This window comes from Halichoerus grypus, chromosome 10 (assembly GCF_964656455.1).
Source record: "Halichoerus grypus chromosome 10, mHalGry1.hap1.1, whole genome shotgun sequence".
Classification (NCBI taxonomy): Eukaryota; Metazoa; Chordata; class Mammalia; order Carnivora; family Phocidae; genus Halichoerus; species Halichoerus grypus.
Genome location: NC_135721.1, coordinates 36,657,835 through 36,673,856, shown reverse-complemented (window position 1 = coordinate 36,673,856; position 16,022 = coordinate 36,657,835). Strand labels below are relative to the sequence as shown.

Sequence of the window (16,022 nt, the reverse complement as noted above, 5' to 3'; positions counted from 1 at the left end):
TTGTTTTAGACAGTATTAAATTTGAAGGGACTGCCCAGACCTCAAATAAAACATACCAACTAGGCAGTAGGTTTTATAAAGTTTAAGTCTCTAGGAAAAAATCTGGCTTGAAATGTACATCTGTGATTTATAAACATGTAGTAATTTAAAGAAGCTGAAGAGCCTACATTCACATGCTTGAATCCATGCCTCTTGGTGCCTCCTCCAACCGTGGTCTATTGACTGCTTAGAAGGAGGAGCGGAGAATGTGAATGGTGGAGGAGAGTGAGGATTAAGATTTGGCCACCATCAGAGACTAGCTACTTAAGACTCCTGAAATTATTGATCTTGTTTAGGAAGAAAGGGGGTCATGTGTGGTCAGGAGAGGGCTGAGGAACTGGGCAAAGTGGGTCACTCTGGCCAAGACCCTACTAAGGACAGAATGCAGGTTTGGTGGGTCTGGTTGAATGGCAGATAGAGAGCTTATGGTAAGATAAATGAAGTGCTGAGTTTGTGATCTCAGAGATGGAGGGATGTCTTCGGAAAGCAAGTACCAGAAGTAATATACAGGTGAAATGAAAATTTTTAGGGAAAAATAATGAAGAATAATCATGAAGTCAAGGAATTTGAAGACTGAGATTCTAGTAATCCCTCTGCAGCCTGCCTTCTGAAGGGTAGGGGCAACCATTGCTGCCATTACCCATTTGTAAATTGTTTTTAATTCCATTCTCCTGACTTTGTGTGTAGTTGAAGGTATGTAGTGGTACTCAATCCATGCATATCTTATACTTTGAAAGTGTGACTATATACAAAAAAGAAACCTAAAGCATTTTCTCACCCTGCCCCACTCTTAATTTTATAACAGGAAACAACTGGAAGAATGGCGGAAATCCAAGGGGAAAATCTATAAACGGCCTCCCATGGAACTTAAAACAAAAAGAAAAATAATAGAGGAAATGAATATTTCATTCTGGAAGAGTATGGAAGAAGAAGATGAAGAAAAGAAAGCACAACTTGAACTGTCCAATAAAATTAACAACACTCTAACACAATGTCTGCAGCTCATTGAGGAGGTAAGGAGGATAAGCTCCCAAAGCTTTGGCCTAGAGTCTTAGAGTTTTTAAAATATTTTTCTTAAATATGGTGTAAGAGAGATAACCTTGGTCTAAGCAGAAATTCATCTGCTCTTTTTAATACAGAAGAAGAATAGTAATAATAATGATGGCATGCACTTAAATAAAGGCTCTTATATGCCAGGCACTTTTCTAACAGTTTACTTAAATGATCTCATACATTTATCATAACAACTATTACCATGCCCACTTTACAAATGAAACTGAGGCACAAAGAAGTTGGAAAACTAACCCAAGCAGTCTGCCTCTCAAGGGATCCAAAAGGAATTTTGCCTTCTTTAGGCATTAAGGTCAAGGAGTAAATACTTGACATTCGGACATGAAGCTGAAGTCAAAGGCAAGGTCATGTGTAAAATTAATTTATCCTGATGACTCTGGGTAGCTATAAATGGCATCTAAATTGTATCTGGGATTCTGCAGATAAGGATAAAGGAGATGGTAAGCAAAGGATATGATCCCTAGGAGATGCTTTGAAGGAAAAATATATTAATAAAAAACAATTGGGTAGACATCTATACTAAGGTCCTTGCCTGAAGCAAACCCATTCTGTCCTTTGGCTGGTGGTGTTGGACAGCAACAGAAAAAGGAAACCTTCAATTTAGGTCTACTGCAGGCAATTTTTTCACACAATTCAGTTAAACATTAATTATTTCTCTTTTATGGAATTAAAGTTCAATTCTTTTTTTGTTGTTGCTCTTTTATTTTCATTGTATTAAAGAAAATGCATGAATACATTCTTTAACAATTTTTTGTTTTAGATTTTATTTATTTATTTGACAGAGAGAGAGAAACAGGGGGAGCTACAGAGGAAGAAGGAGAAGCAGACTCCCCACTGAGCAGGGATCCTGATGTGGGACTCGATCCCAGGAACCTGGGATCATGACCTGAGCCGAAGGCAGATGCTTAATGGACGGAGCCACCCAGGCACCCCCATGAATACATTCTAATTATTAAAAAAATATTTCAGGGACAACTGGGTGGCTCAGTTGGTTAAGCGTCAAGACTCTTGATTTCAGCTCAGGTCATGATCTCAGGATCATGAGATTGAGCCCCACGTCAGGCTTTGCACTGCACCTGCGTATGGAGCCTGCTTAAGATTCTCTGGCTCCCTCTGCCCCTCCCTCCCCCTCTCTCCAAAAAAAAATAATAATAATCATAATCATAAATAGAATTAAAAATAAAAACATTTCAAGCAATACAGAAAATGACTAGACCTCCCCACCGAACCCGTCTGCGCATGCACACACACCAATTATGCATCCCAGGCTTCTCCCTAGAGCTGACCACTATTGCCAGTTATCCATCCAGACAGCTTTTATGAAGGTACATACCATGTAGGCACATAAAGAAATGAAGTATATAGTTTTGTGAGTTGCAATTATTTTATTTCAGATTTTTATATATGTTCTTTGGTTGTCTTTTCTTTTTTTTTTTTTGGTTGTCTTTTCTTATGTTTCCCTAATATTAGTATTATGCTGGCTTTGTCAAATAAGTTGGGCATTTTCCTCTTCTCCTATACTCTGAAAATAGTTTATACAACATGAGAATTATTTTTTCTTTGAAGGTTTGGTAAGAACTTGCTCATAAAGTTATCTGGACTATGGGGCATAGTTTGGGGTATATCTTTTCAATTTTTTCTGTGGTCATTGGTCTATTTGGGTTTTGTATTTCCCAAGCTAATTTTAGTACTTCTGTGTCTTTTATTTATTTTTTTAAAAGATTTTATTTATTTATTTGACAGAGACACAGCGAGAGAGAGAACACAAGCAGGGGGAGTGGGAGAGGGAGAAGCAGGCTTCCCGCGGAGCAGGGAGCCCGATGTGGGGCTCGATCCCAGGACCCTGGGATCATGACCTGAGCTGAAGGCAGACGCTTAACGACTGAGCCACCCAGGCGCCCCTGTGCCTTTTATTTAAAGATTTCTCTATCAATCTTTTTAAAAGGCCATCTTTGGGGTTTTATTGATTTTTTTTTTTCTGTTGCATCAATGTCTGCATCTATTTTTATGTTATTGTTTTTAATTAGCCTTTTTAGTTGAAAGCTTAAATCATTTATGTCAGTCTTATTTTCTTAAAATACATTTTAATGCTATAAATTTGCTTCTGAATTTAGCTTTGGTCATACCCTTTATGTTTGATTAGGTAATGTTCTGTATTAGTCAAAGTCAACTCAGAAAAACAGAAACTGCACCAGGTATCTTAATAGAAAGAATGTAATGTAAAGGTTGTTTTCACAATGTCTTATGTAAGTTCCCTAGAAGCAAACCCTAAGAGGAGAATTTGTGTGAAAGTAACTTATTAGGAAGAGGATCCCAAGGAAAACAGAGGGGAGTGGGGATGTGGAGCCAGGAAGGGAAGGAAGACAAGTGGGATGTGGTATCAAGCAAAATCCATGGAATATAACTGTGGCACAATCCCACAGGGGAGCTCTGGAGACTGGATCAGACCTCTCAGAGTCATCCTGATCAGGGGCAAAGAAGCTATAGTATTAATACTTCCATGGCATTGATTAATGGCTGCCCCTGGGGAGACAAAAATTCCCAGGCACCCTGACTCTCTGGTACATACAAAGAGGAGCAGATGCTGGCTGTTGGACATGAAAGCACTTTGTGAGCCTGCATGCACAAAAATGGTAAAGGGACCATCAGAGGAAATATGGGTACTACACACAGAGCTGACAGCAAATAGGAACCTGAGGTAACAGAGGCGCTAACTTCAGGTAGTGGCTATCACCCACTGCGTCTAAGGGGAACAAAGAGAGGTTGAGGGTATTAGAATCTAGAAGCTAGGAGAAACAAACTCCAACTCTAAGGAGGCCATACTACCCAGCAGATGCTGGTACCAGAAACTGGAGGAGGGGCCCAGCAGGGCTGGGACTCAGACCTTGAGGAAAGGATGCTACCCAGTTGGTGCTCTTGCCTCTGAAAGAGCACAGTGAGGCAGGATCTGTAAGTGCCAGGAAAAGAGGTGGAGGCTAGAACCAACTACTGCTGCCACAGTGAAGGACCATTGTTGAGGTAGCAAAGGCAAATGGGAAAGAGGAAGTCCCTCTCTTCTCCATCCCCACAGTCTCCCTCTAGCTCCCCCCACTGGCAGAGCCCAGCAAGGAGCTGCTGTGAAAACAGTGGGTGATTTACAGAATTCCAGCCCCAGGGTCCCAAAACAGAGGATAAAAGGTTGGTTTGGAGCTAGGAGGCCATAGGTTAATAATTGACATGCATTTTCATTATTGTTCATCTCTAAATAGTTTGAGATTTCCATTTTGAGTTCTTTAACCTGAAAGTTATCTTAGAAGAATATCTTTTAACTTCCAGATAGAGTTCTGTTTTGTTTTGTTTTTCCTGACTTTCTTCCAACTTTTAATTATACTGCATTGTAAATGTAGCCTGTATGTGTTCTGCTTGATAGAATTTGTTGAAATTAATGTCCGATCGGTCGTGGTGAACGTTCCATCTCTTAGATGGATGTTGCAATTCCTGAGTAATAGATATTCCCTCCAGAATGCTTAACTTTTCTTTCATACTCTTCATCTCTTTGTTCTGTTGCACTGAGTTCTGGGAGAATTCCACAGCCAAATTTTCAGCTCGTTGATTTCTTCTTCAACTCTGTTGAGTTTTATGCCTCTTTCGTGTAGTGTTGATTTTCTCAAACATTGATGATTCTTGATTGTGAGCTTACCTTTGGGGCTTCCCCATCTCAGGAGGACTAGGAGGTGCTGCTTAGCTAAGTGTGCCAGTATTTTGGTTTCTGGTCATGGTAGCTCCCCATATTCCTCCTGGTCCATGTCACTGCCCGCTCTGGGTACAAGCCAGAAGGGGACCAAATTAGGACATTTTAAAGATACTTTTTGTGAGAATTAGCCCTTTTTATATAGGCTGCATGGATCCCCAACACACACCCCTATGACCCTTGCTTACCTGTGCCATCCTTCATACTTCTGTTAGAGAGATATGGAAATTCTACTCACTATTCAGTGTTCACATTATTATGAATATGTAAGAAATATATGAATGTTGATTAGTCTAGGGTTTGGTTTGGTTTGGGGTTTGGTTTTGCATAAAAATGTAAACATACTCCTTACCTTCAGCTATGAAAAACATTTTACTATTTGGCCTCATGTAACTCTTAAAATTGAAGACCAGTGTCAAAACTCACTGAAATATACTGTTTAAATGGATACATTTTATTATATGTAAACTGTACCTCAGTAAAATTGAATTTTTTAAAAAATTAAGAAAAAGTGATCAGACTGATTTCTGCATAACTGCTCCGATGAATATTCGATATGAGAATAACAGCAAAATGGTAATAATTACCTCTGGGTATTTTTTTTTACAGGGTGTACCTTCTAATGCAATATTTACCATATTGTCCAGTATTCCTGAGGTCGAAAAATTTGCTAAATTCTGGATCTGTAAAGCAAAGTTGTTGGCAAGTAAAGGCACCTTTGATGTTATTGGGCTGTACGAAGAGGCCATTAGAAACGGGGCAACAGTGAGTATCTGTCTTGGGCGGATGACTTCCTGAAAATTCTCTCATGTGAGTTGTCTGTTGTTTGCCATATGGCAGTCATACAATGTTATGTTAAACTTCTAATTCACTTCATAAAGTTATAAACAGATTATGAAGCACAACATGTCCTTTATGTACATTTAATTAAAAATGTACTTGCTAGAGGGGCGCCTGGGTGGCTCAGTCAGTTAAGCGTCCAACTCGTGATTTCAACTCAGGTCATGATCTCATGGGTCATGTGATTGGCCCCGTGTTGGGCTCCCCATTCCCCACTCAGCAGGGAGTCTGCTTGAGATTCTCTCTCTCCCTCTCCCTCTGACTCTCCCCCCCCCACTCACGCACTCTCTCTTCCTCTCTGTTTCTCTCTCTCTCAAGTGAATAAATAAATCTTTAAAAAAATTTTTTTTAATTTATTTGGTATAAGTAGTGTTTCATGTAAACTAATAGAATCACTGTTCTTGTCAAGGGAGTGTGTCTCACTTTACACTCATTGTAGAAATATGCACTTGTGGAAAGTAATAGCATGGAAAGTTACAACATCAGTGTGCAGTACTTACAAAATCATACCTCACTATAAAAAACCTAAAAATACATTAACCCCAACATACCAATATTCATAGAGCAATAATTCAGAGCCAGTACATGAAAAAAATTTAATTCTAAAACATAGTAAAACCACTGTCTCCATATAACCTTTTTTCACAAAGACTGCATCCAACAGTTTTATAACTTTTTCACTTAAATGTCACTTGCCATGTCATTTTATATTCTACCATACCTCTTCCCATGATTGTTCAAAATCAGAGTTGTACATGCACATAGTTTAAATAGTCAAAACTGTTCAGTAAGTTTCTTTCCATAAGGCCTCTGTGTCCCTCCCCTCCCATTTCCCACTTCCCAGAGCAAACTGATTATTTTCATATTCATCTGGATAGTTTCAGATAGTGTGCTTATATTGCTATTTTTTAATTTTTCAGTTTTAGACATGATTTGTAGACTTCTAACTATGCAGGATAAGAATTTAACTCTTTCTGGGTGCCTGGGTGGCTCAGTCGTTGGGCGTCTGCCTTCGGCTCAGGTCATGATCCCAGGGTCCTGGGATCGAGTCCCACGTCGGGCTCCCTGCTCGGCGGGAAGCCTGCTTCTCCCTCTCCCACTCCCCCTGCTTGTGTTCCTTCTCTCGCTATCTCTGTCTCTGTCAAATAAATAAATAAAATCTTTTAAAAAAAAAAAAAAGAATTTAAGTCTTTCTGACACACACCTGCATGTATCCCCAAGAGACACACCCTGCAAATTTTGCCATCCTTCATATTAGAGTCATATGGAAATCCTGGTCACTGTTGTTATGAATAATCCTGTATTCATATTGTTATGAATATGTAAGAAATACATGAATACATTGAGCCATGTAATATATACTAAGGTTATTTTGCCTTTCAAGCATGACTTTCTACTTTTCCTGAAGTTAATTATTGTCTTGTTTTCCCTTTGCTTAGTTTTCTGAGTATTTATTAGTATATAATTGATTCCGAACTTTTCTCTAATTGTCTAAATTTCTCAATACTTTTTTTTTTAATTCAAGTTAGTTAACATATAGTGTAGTATTGGTTTCAGGAGGAGAATTTAGTGATTCATCACTTACGTGTAACACCAAGTGGTGACACAAGTGCCCTCTTTAATGCCCATCACCCATTTAACCCATCCCTCCACCCACCACCCCTCCAGCAACCCTCAGTTTATTCTCTATAGTTAAGAGTCACTTACGGTTTGCCTCCCTCTCTGTTTTCATCTTATTTTATTTTTTCTTCCCTTCCCTATGTTCATCTGTTTGGTTTCTTAAATTCTACATATGAGTGAAATCATATGATATTTGTCTTTCTCTGACTTATGTCACTTAGCATAATACACTCTAGTTCCATCCACGTTGTTGCACATGGCAAGATTTCATGCTTTTTGATGGCTGAGTAATATTCCATTGTGCATATATACACCACATCTTCTTTATGCATTCATAAGTTGATGGACATTTGGGCTCTTTCCATAATTTGGCTATTGCAGATAGTGCTGCTATAAACATTGGGGTCCATGTGCCCCTTTGAGTCAACATTTTTGTATCCTTTGGATAAATACCCAGTAGTACAATTGCTGGGTTTTAGGGTAGTTCTATTTTTAACTTTTTGAGGAATCTCCATACTGTTTTCCAGAATGGCTTTACCAGCTTGCATTCCCACCAACAATGCAAAATGGTTCCCCTTTCTCTCCATCCTCACCAACAACTATTATTTCCTGAGTTGTTAATTTTAGCCATTCTTACAGGTGGGAGGTGGTATCTCATTGTGGTTTTGATTTGTATTTCCCTGATACCAAGTGATGTTGAGCATTTTTTCATGTATCTCTTAGCCATTTGTATGTCTTCTTTGGAGAAATGTCTGTTCATGTCTTCTGCCCATTTCTTAATTGGATTATTTATTTTTGGGGTGTTGATTTTGATGAGTTCTTTATAGATTCTGGATACTAACCCTTTATCAGATATGTCATTTGCAAATATCTTCTCCCATTCCATTGGTTGCCTTTTAGTTTTGTTGATTGTTTCCTCCGCTGTGCAGAAGCTTTTCATCTTGATGAGGTCCAAAATTTCTCAATACTTTTAAAACATCAGATAGCGTATCGATTTCTTTTTCTTAGAGACCCTTCTCCCAGAACTTTCTGACATGTTCCAGTCTTGACAGGTTGCTCTTTACCACCGTCTTTGCATGTCATCCTGGGACCTTTCACCACCACCCTCACATTCCCATTTCTATCTGTGTTGTCTGTTTTTCTTCTCCAGTGCTTTTCTTCTCTCTCTGTTTTTCATTGTTGGTGGTAGTGGGGGGTGGGGGGGTGGTGGTCGTGGTGGTGGTTTTATTTTGGTTTTGTTTTAATTTTATTATTTTTATTTGAAAGAGAGAGCGTGCATGTGTGCATGGGGGAGGGGCAGAGGGAGAGAATCTTCAAGCAGGCTCCTGCTGAGCACAGAGCCTGACTCAGGACTTAATCCCATGACCTATGAGATCATGACCTGAGCTGAAACCAAGAGTCTGACACTTAACCCACTGAGCCACCTAGGCGCCCCCCCCCCAATGCTTTTCTTCTCTCTCTGTTTTGTGTTATTGTTGATGGTAGTGGTAGTTTTATTTTCTTTTGTTTTCTATTGTTAATGAAAGGCTTTACTCAGATGCCAGTAAAAACTGGGCTGTATACAAAGAGGTGGATTTGAAAAAACTCTGGACGGGGCACCTGGGTGGCTCAGTCTTTAAGCGTCTGCCTTCGGCTCAGGTCATGATCCAGGGTCCTGGGATCGAGCCCCACATCGGGCTCCCTGCTTGGCGGGAGGCCTGCTTCTCCCTCTCCCACTGCCCCTGCTTGTGTTCCCTCTCTCACTGTGTCTCTCTCTGTCAAATAAATAAAATCTTGAAAGAAAGAAAGAAAGAAAGAAAGAAAGAAAGAAAGAAAGAAAGAAAGGAAGGAAGGAAGGAAGGAAGGAAGGAAGGAAGGAAGGAAAGAAAGGAAGGAAGGAAGGAAGGAAGGAAGGAAGGAAGGAAGGAAGGAAGGAAGGAAGGAAGGAAGGAAAAGAAAAAAGAAAAGAAAAGAAAAAAAAAGAAAGAAAGAAAGAAAGAAAAAGCTCTGGACACATGGATGAGGTTTTACCATAGGGTGATCTGGCTGAGCCAATTGGTTGAAGAACCCTCATTATCAGTGTCTTCAGATCTTTCCTCTAGAACTGGCCATATTGTCTAAAGAAGGATCTTCCAGTCTCTTCCTGGGAGCTGGAAACCAGGCTACTAGTGTTGTGGGGGAGAAGAGAGTTGGGAGTCTCAACCTTCAGCATGGAAACTTTCATTTACCTTTTTTTTCAGTGGGCATCCCCACCCTCAGTAGTGCATGATATTCCCCAGAGACTTGGAAAATACATCTTCAGTTTTCTGTTAGGATAAAGACTTGGAGGGGTGACTGGGTGGCTCAGTTGGTTAAGCATCTGACTTTGGCTTGGGTCATGATCTCAAGATCCTGGGATTGTGCCCCGCATTGGGCTTCCCCTCAGCAGGAAGTCTGCTTCTCCCTCTCCCTCTGCCTCTAGCTCTTCCCCGGCTTGTGCTCTGTCTCTCTCTCAATTAATAACATCTTAAAAAAAAAAAAAAAGACTTGGAGGTCTGACTGCTGAACAGATGCTCAAGAATCCTCCTGATTTTGACCCCACCATTCATTCTTGAGCCTTTCAGAAAGGCCCTGGGGTTGAATCATGTCATTTCTCAGCCACATTGCCAGCTTAGGATTCAGCTCTTTCAAGCTGGTTAAGTTGGTTACCTCTTCCTTCTACATTCTAGCTTCCAGATCTTGTTGCTATTTCTTCTATTCTTTGTAGTTATTGCCTCCTTTAATCCCATTATCATTTCACTAGAGTTTCCATGGGGATTAGAAACAAATATATATTCAATCCATCGTCTTTAACTAGAAACCTGTAAAAATGTAAAATGTTTGATAAATGTTTTATATAATTCAGACTTTTTACAATATATTCTGTACATTTATTCCCATTCCCTTAAGCTTAAAGCACATTAGACTTAGTGAAAATGTATAAATAGCTTTGCTTTTATGCTCTATTGTCAGTTTACATCTATTATTTATTTGATACAGAATCCCAGATCAGAAAGACAAAGCTCCAAATATAATATTCCTATGAGAAATTACAGTTCATTTATGGTACTCTACTTCATGGCATGGCTTAGATACTTTGAAAAAGGAAGTCTATCTCAGATAATTTTACCAGAAAAGTACTTTTAATAATAATGGCTTTTTTCTAATGTTTTGTTTTTTATGTTATGTTTAATATTGTATTTTATATGTTATGTTTAATGTTATGTTTTTTAAGTTATTAATAAAAGAAGAAAGAAAGGAAAGGTTAGGGGAAATATCCAAAATGCTAACTAAAGGCTGTATTTGGGTGATTGGATTATGGGTGATTTCTCCTTTTAAGTTTGGCTATTGTTCAATTTTTCTGTAATGAGATATGACTTTTATGATAAAAACAAAAATTCAGTTAGGACTGAAAAAAACGTATGCTGCATTTTTGTATAACTAACTTTACATCTTTGGGCCAGAATCTTTATGTGGGGACACATCTTCAGTGGGATCATATAAATCAATAAGAAAATTAACTGATTTAGAGAAATGTCACTACGGACAGCTTTCCATATGTGCATTTCTTCGTTAAAGTCAAGCATGCCAGCATTTAACCAACATTTTCTTTGTTCCTTCGTTTTTCACATAAAGCTATAAATCTGAAACTTTTTAAATGTTACTTATAGTCAGATAAGAGACTTTTAAAAAGGAAACATTTTCTATTATAAAAAGAAGCTCATTTGTTGTTAAGCAAAGTTCCTTAGATCATTTTCTCCATGAATGTTTTTAATACTGTTTATGTATTTTCTTTCTTCCAGCCGATACAAGAGTTACGGGAAGTTGTTCTTAATATTTTGCAAGACCCAAATAGAACGACAGAAGGTACTATTATTTTTGTATTTAAATTTACTCCCTCCAGCTGCTCAAGTAAAAGTCGTGGAGGAACACATAGGAGAGAAAAGAAAAGAATTTTAAGTCCCCTGAAATCCCTCTCACTTCTTGGTTTCCATAGCCTGGTTTTTTCAGCCATCATCATCAGCTGAATTATTTCTATTATTATAAGTAAATATACTGCTCAACACCAAACATAGGTTGTTTTCACAAGAGCAGCCTAGAGTAGGGTGTCCTGCTTCCCTGGAGTGCTAGGTGGGGTAAGACAAGTAGCTCTTTCTCAGACAAGACTGAGGCAGAAGAGAGAGATGCCTCTGTGTTATACCAACCCACCAGCACTCACACATCCAAATTCACATTATAGCCTTTAAAAACAGAGGCTCCTGGGTGGCTCAGGCAGTTAAGTGTCTGCCTTCGGCTTGGGTCATGATCTCATGGTCCTGGGATCAAGCCCCACATCAGGCTCCCTGTGGGGAGCCTGCTTCTCCCTCTGCCTCTGCTGCTCCCCCTGCTTGTGTTCTCTCTCTCTCTCTCAAATAAATAAATAAAATCTTAAAAAAAGAAAAATAGCTGGAGCAGGAACCTTTTCACTTAGCTAACCATTGCTGTCATTGGTCAGAACCTTTAGAAAACTCTTCTTTGAAAAATACTGTGCCAAATACAGTGAGTGGCCCACTATAATTGCTTATATTTGTTATATGAATGGAAAGAAAAAGAAGCTACTTTGAGAAAATAAAATAGATTATTTTTCTGATCTTAGAAGGTGACAGATGTTCTTCCTTTAAGACAGGTTGAACTTCGGGGAACAATCAAGTCATGTGGAATGATAGCTAACTAACCTATTACTTTTGGGAATAAGGTCACAGAGTAGATATACTCAGTGGTACTCTTATACTGGGAATGATGCTATTATTCAGATATTTGTTTATAATTCATGGCATTGTTCTTCAGAGGGATAAGAAAAAAGACAGGAATCTGCCTTTCCCACTTCTTGGCCCCCATTGACCTCTTTTAGGGTCTTAGCCTCCAGCCACAATATCTGCCTACCTCAGTCTAATTTCCTTCCCTTCCTTTTGGTTGCTGTGATTGAGCTACCATGTATATTATGTTAACACAAGACATTTTCTCGCCCACTGCCCAAGGTAATAGCCATGTGGTCATCCCTGGGTAGGAAGGGATTGGAAGGTTAAGTGAGTTAACCCTAGTGAGTCAAGGAAATTGCCCCAAGGTATGGTATCAGGGTAAAAGAACAATGACTAGTCCCTAAGGGAACCTCTCTCAAGAGCGAGTAAGAGGTGGGGATGTGTTCAGAATGTTGAAAAGCTATCAAGGATCCATCTCAAGGGCCAAGAAGGCCCAAAGGCTATCTGGAGGGCTGGTTAGAAGGATGGCCTGATGTAGCAGGGCATTTCTAGAGGGCTGGGCAGGAAAAACTATACCTCTCACTTCAAATCGGTTACTCTTTTTTAAATTGGGAAATCATTGTGTATATTGATTTTTCATTTTATTGACTTTTAGTTTTAGTATTAAGTTGCTAAACCTTACTTTTCTTCTTGACCTTGCATACACAGGAGTTACCTCTGACTCTTCAGTTGCTGAGACAAATATAACAGCAACAGCAGAACTGGCCAATAAGACGGAATCTGAAAAGTCTTGTCTTTCTCTGAAAGAGGGAGAACAGGTTATAGCAACACCCCAAATAGCCAAGGCAGAACAGGATAATCATCCTGGTATCAAATTACAGATTGCCCCAATCCCTAGGTAAGCAAACTCTAAAGTAAGCTTTGTGTTTATGGGTCTAACTCAAGCCCTGTTCTCAGTTTCACTTCCACAGATCCAGAGTAGCAGCAGTTTGTGGACACCCCTGCGTCATGTGAGGACCAGGTGGTCTAATCCATCTTTGGCATTAAGGAAAGGAGCTGAGGGTGAGGGGAGGGTTGAAACCATTGCCATCAAGACCTGTGCCCTTTCTGTGCACACACCATCGCCCTCACAGCACTCCAAGGAGACCTGACCCGCCATGAGGAAGGTGGTGCTGGAGTTTGGAGACAGGTCGGAATGGGTTTCCCCTCCCTCCTGGATTCGGTCCTGCACTTACAGATCCCACCCGCCTTTCCTCCCAGGCCCTGAGGCGGGGACACGAGTGCCAAGCAGGGCCAACCTCTGTAGCTGTAGGAGGGAAGGGACAGCGAATAACCCTATAAGAACAGGCTCCGCAGTTGGGCATGCTCATTTTATTGAAAGTGTTTGGTGTTTGAATAAGTATAAGTTTAAGGCAGAATTCATAGGAACTGTGTCAGGTATCAGTGCCATTTCCCAAAACATTAATATAACATCCGTCTCTGTTCGTGATCTTAAAAGAGAATTCCAAACAAAAGCACCACGACCACACAGTTCTATATTTTCGTTCCCTGGAAAGCACAGCCGGGCCTCTTCCAGTCCTAAACCCCTCTCTCAGTCCTGGCTTTACAGCCAACTCATGGAAGGATGAAGGCAAGCAGATCTGAAAACCACCTCTTTCTGGCTCTGGAATTTATTATGAGAGTTTTTAGCAGACTGGCCTGCTAAGTTTTGCTTGGGCTAATGTAATCAGTGGGTTTGTGAGATGTAGACCAGATTCACTACATGGAAAGTTCTCTGCAAACTATCCTCAGGGCTACTTTTTATTGGAACACATTAAAGTTTACAAGGAAGATGCCCAGTTTGTTCCAGTTTCCATTTGTGGTTTGGTCCACCATCTTAAAAGATGTTTTTTTGATAATTTTCTGTCAAAGCTAGAATCTTAGAATTCATTTGTCCAACCCCATTTGGTGTTTGGCCCAATTTCCTTAAAACCTATCAACTCTTCGAAAGTTTATGGAATAAATGAACACCAACTGCCAAGTATCAAATAAAAACCACACTTAACACTTAACACTTCATTCAATAAATCCCTGTGCTTATACCATCCGAGAGCAGATGGACACCACCCAGTTCATTCTGACAATCAAGGAAGAACCATCTTAGGACAAGAGCTGCTCTACACAGACCCTTATGTCAACTTTCATTGAAGTGTCTACCGTGTTTTATTAGGACAGAAGTAAAAAATTCAGAATAATAAGAAGAATTTCAAAAGAAGTTATAAGATTCTGAATGCATCTTTCTGTCTCACAGAATAAGTGGAATGCCAGAAGTACGAGACATGAAGCTCATCACCCCGGTGCGGCGTTCAGCAAGGATTGAGCGAGCTGGGTCCCGCTACCCAGAAATGCTGCAGGAACATGATTTAGTAGTGGCTTCTCTTAATGAGCTGTTAGAAGTGGAAGAAACAGAGTGTTTTATATTCCGTAAAAATGAGGCTTTGCCTGTAACATTAGGGTTTAAAATCCTCGAGTCATAATTTCTTAATGCCTTTTTTTTTTTTTTAAGTGTTTCAGAGCCTCCACGAAACAAGAAATACCCTTGTCCAGGTGACCTGGGCAAAACTATATAATGGACAGGCAGACTGTGGGCTCTCAGGATTTAGTAAATCACTGGGCTTACTCTCAAATTTAATATGCCCACGGGACTGTCTTTGGTTTATTTAAGACTATAGTTTGCCACAGTTCTATAGTACATACATTTTAAACTATTGAATATTCATTTACCGCACAAGTATGGTAAAAATTTTCACTTTATTGACCTAATTTACTCTCAGTGTAGTTCTTTTTTACATCAAGAGGCTGGTGCCACAGGATGATAGACTTTCCTTTCTACATCCGCCCTAGCAGAGAGGGCGAGTCCTCCCTGCCCCGACGAGTGGAGCTTAGAAGCTAGCCTTCTGGACCAGATGCCATGTGACTGTCTGATCAAATCCCCTCATTTTACGGAGCTGATGCTAGCTATGCTTTTGCTCAGAGATCCCAGATGACCTTTATGTGCGATTCTGATTTCTGTCACAGCGTCCCTATAGATAAGGGGGCAATTCCCATCCTGTCTGTGCCAGGGCCTCTCCAATGAAATACAGTTCTGAACTACGGTAGTCGTCTAGCTTTTATATCCAAATCTAATTGTGCATTTGTTATTCAGAATGCTTCAAAGAAAAACAACAGGGAGAAGGGGAGACGGGAGGGGAGGGTCACTTGCTGCTTCACTTCAATTCTTTGCTGTAGGACACCTGGCCTGAGAAGACAGTATAAGCCCCAGAGACTATTATAAGTTGCCTTTCCTTCCTCCTGGGCAACTGTTCTTGGAAAGGTAAAATTAGAATCATTATGTAAATATAATGTATAGAAAAACGTAGCCAACATATTGTGCATTTGATTGCATATTGTGAATTTTTAAATTTTAGCTTTCTTAATATTTAAGTATTATCTAAAACAAAAATTAAATTTTGTTCATTCCTGCTTATTCATTTATTTTATTTATTATTGTTACTTTTTTAAAGATTGTATTTATTTATTTGACAGAGAGAGACACAGCGAGAGAGGGAACACAAGCAGGGGTGGAGAGAGAGGGAGAAGCAGACTCCCCACTGAGCAGGGAGCCCGATGCGGGGCTCGATCCCAGGACTCTGGGATCACGACCCGAGCCGAAGGCAGACGCCTAACGACTGAGCCACCCAGGTGCCCCTATTTTATTTATTATTTAAAAAAAAAAACAGTGATGATGTCTTGGCCTAGAGAATTAGGGTTTTGTCCAGGGAAACACTGTTAGGCAATCTTAAGAGGCCTCATAGGGAACATTCATTACCACGGAGAACTCATGTTGACCAAGGGTCTGACCATGATCCTCACCCAAGAACTAGATTTTATCACGATGAGGGAAGCACCATCTCTCTAGGTCAGGTTTATAATGACAAGGTTCATAAAACTGAGCTATAAAACCATAA

General features: G+C 39.9%; 1 protein-coding gene across 1 annotated transcript in view; it reads left to right on the top strand.

Moving 5' to 3' along the window:
* Positions 1-15,541, top strand: part of CKAP2L (cytoskeleton associated protein 2 like) — a 26,730-nt gene extending 11,189 nt beyond the window's left edge. The window contains exons 5-9 of the mRNA XM_036103785.2: positions 845-1,052; positions 5,450-5,605; positions 11,101-11,164; positions 12,745-12,934; positions 14,327-15,541. Of these exons, the coding sequence (XP_035959678.1) occupies positions 845-1,052; positions 5,450-5,605; positions 11,101-11,164; positions 12,745-12,934; positions 14,327-14,552 (844 nt within the window). The 3' untranslated portion in view covers positions 14,553-15,541. The remainder of the gene's footprint in view (positions 1-844; positions 1,053-5,449; positions 5,606-11,100; positions 11,165-12,744; positions 12,935-14,326) is intronic.
* Positions 15,542-16,022: the final 481 nt, after the last annotated feature.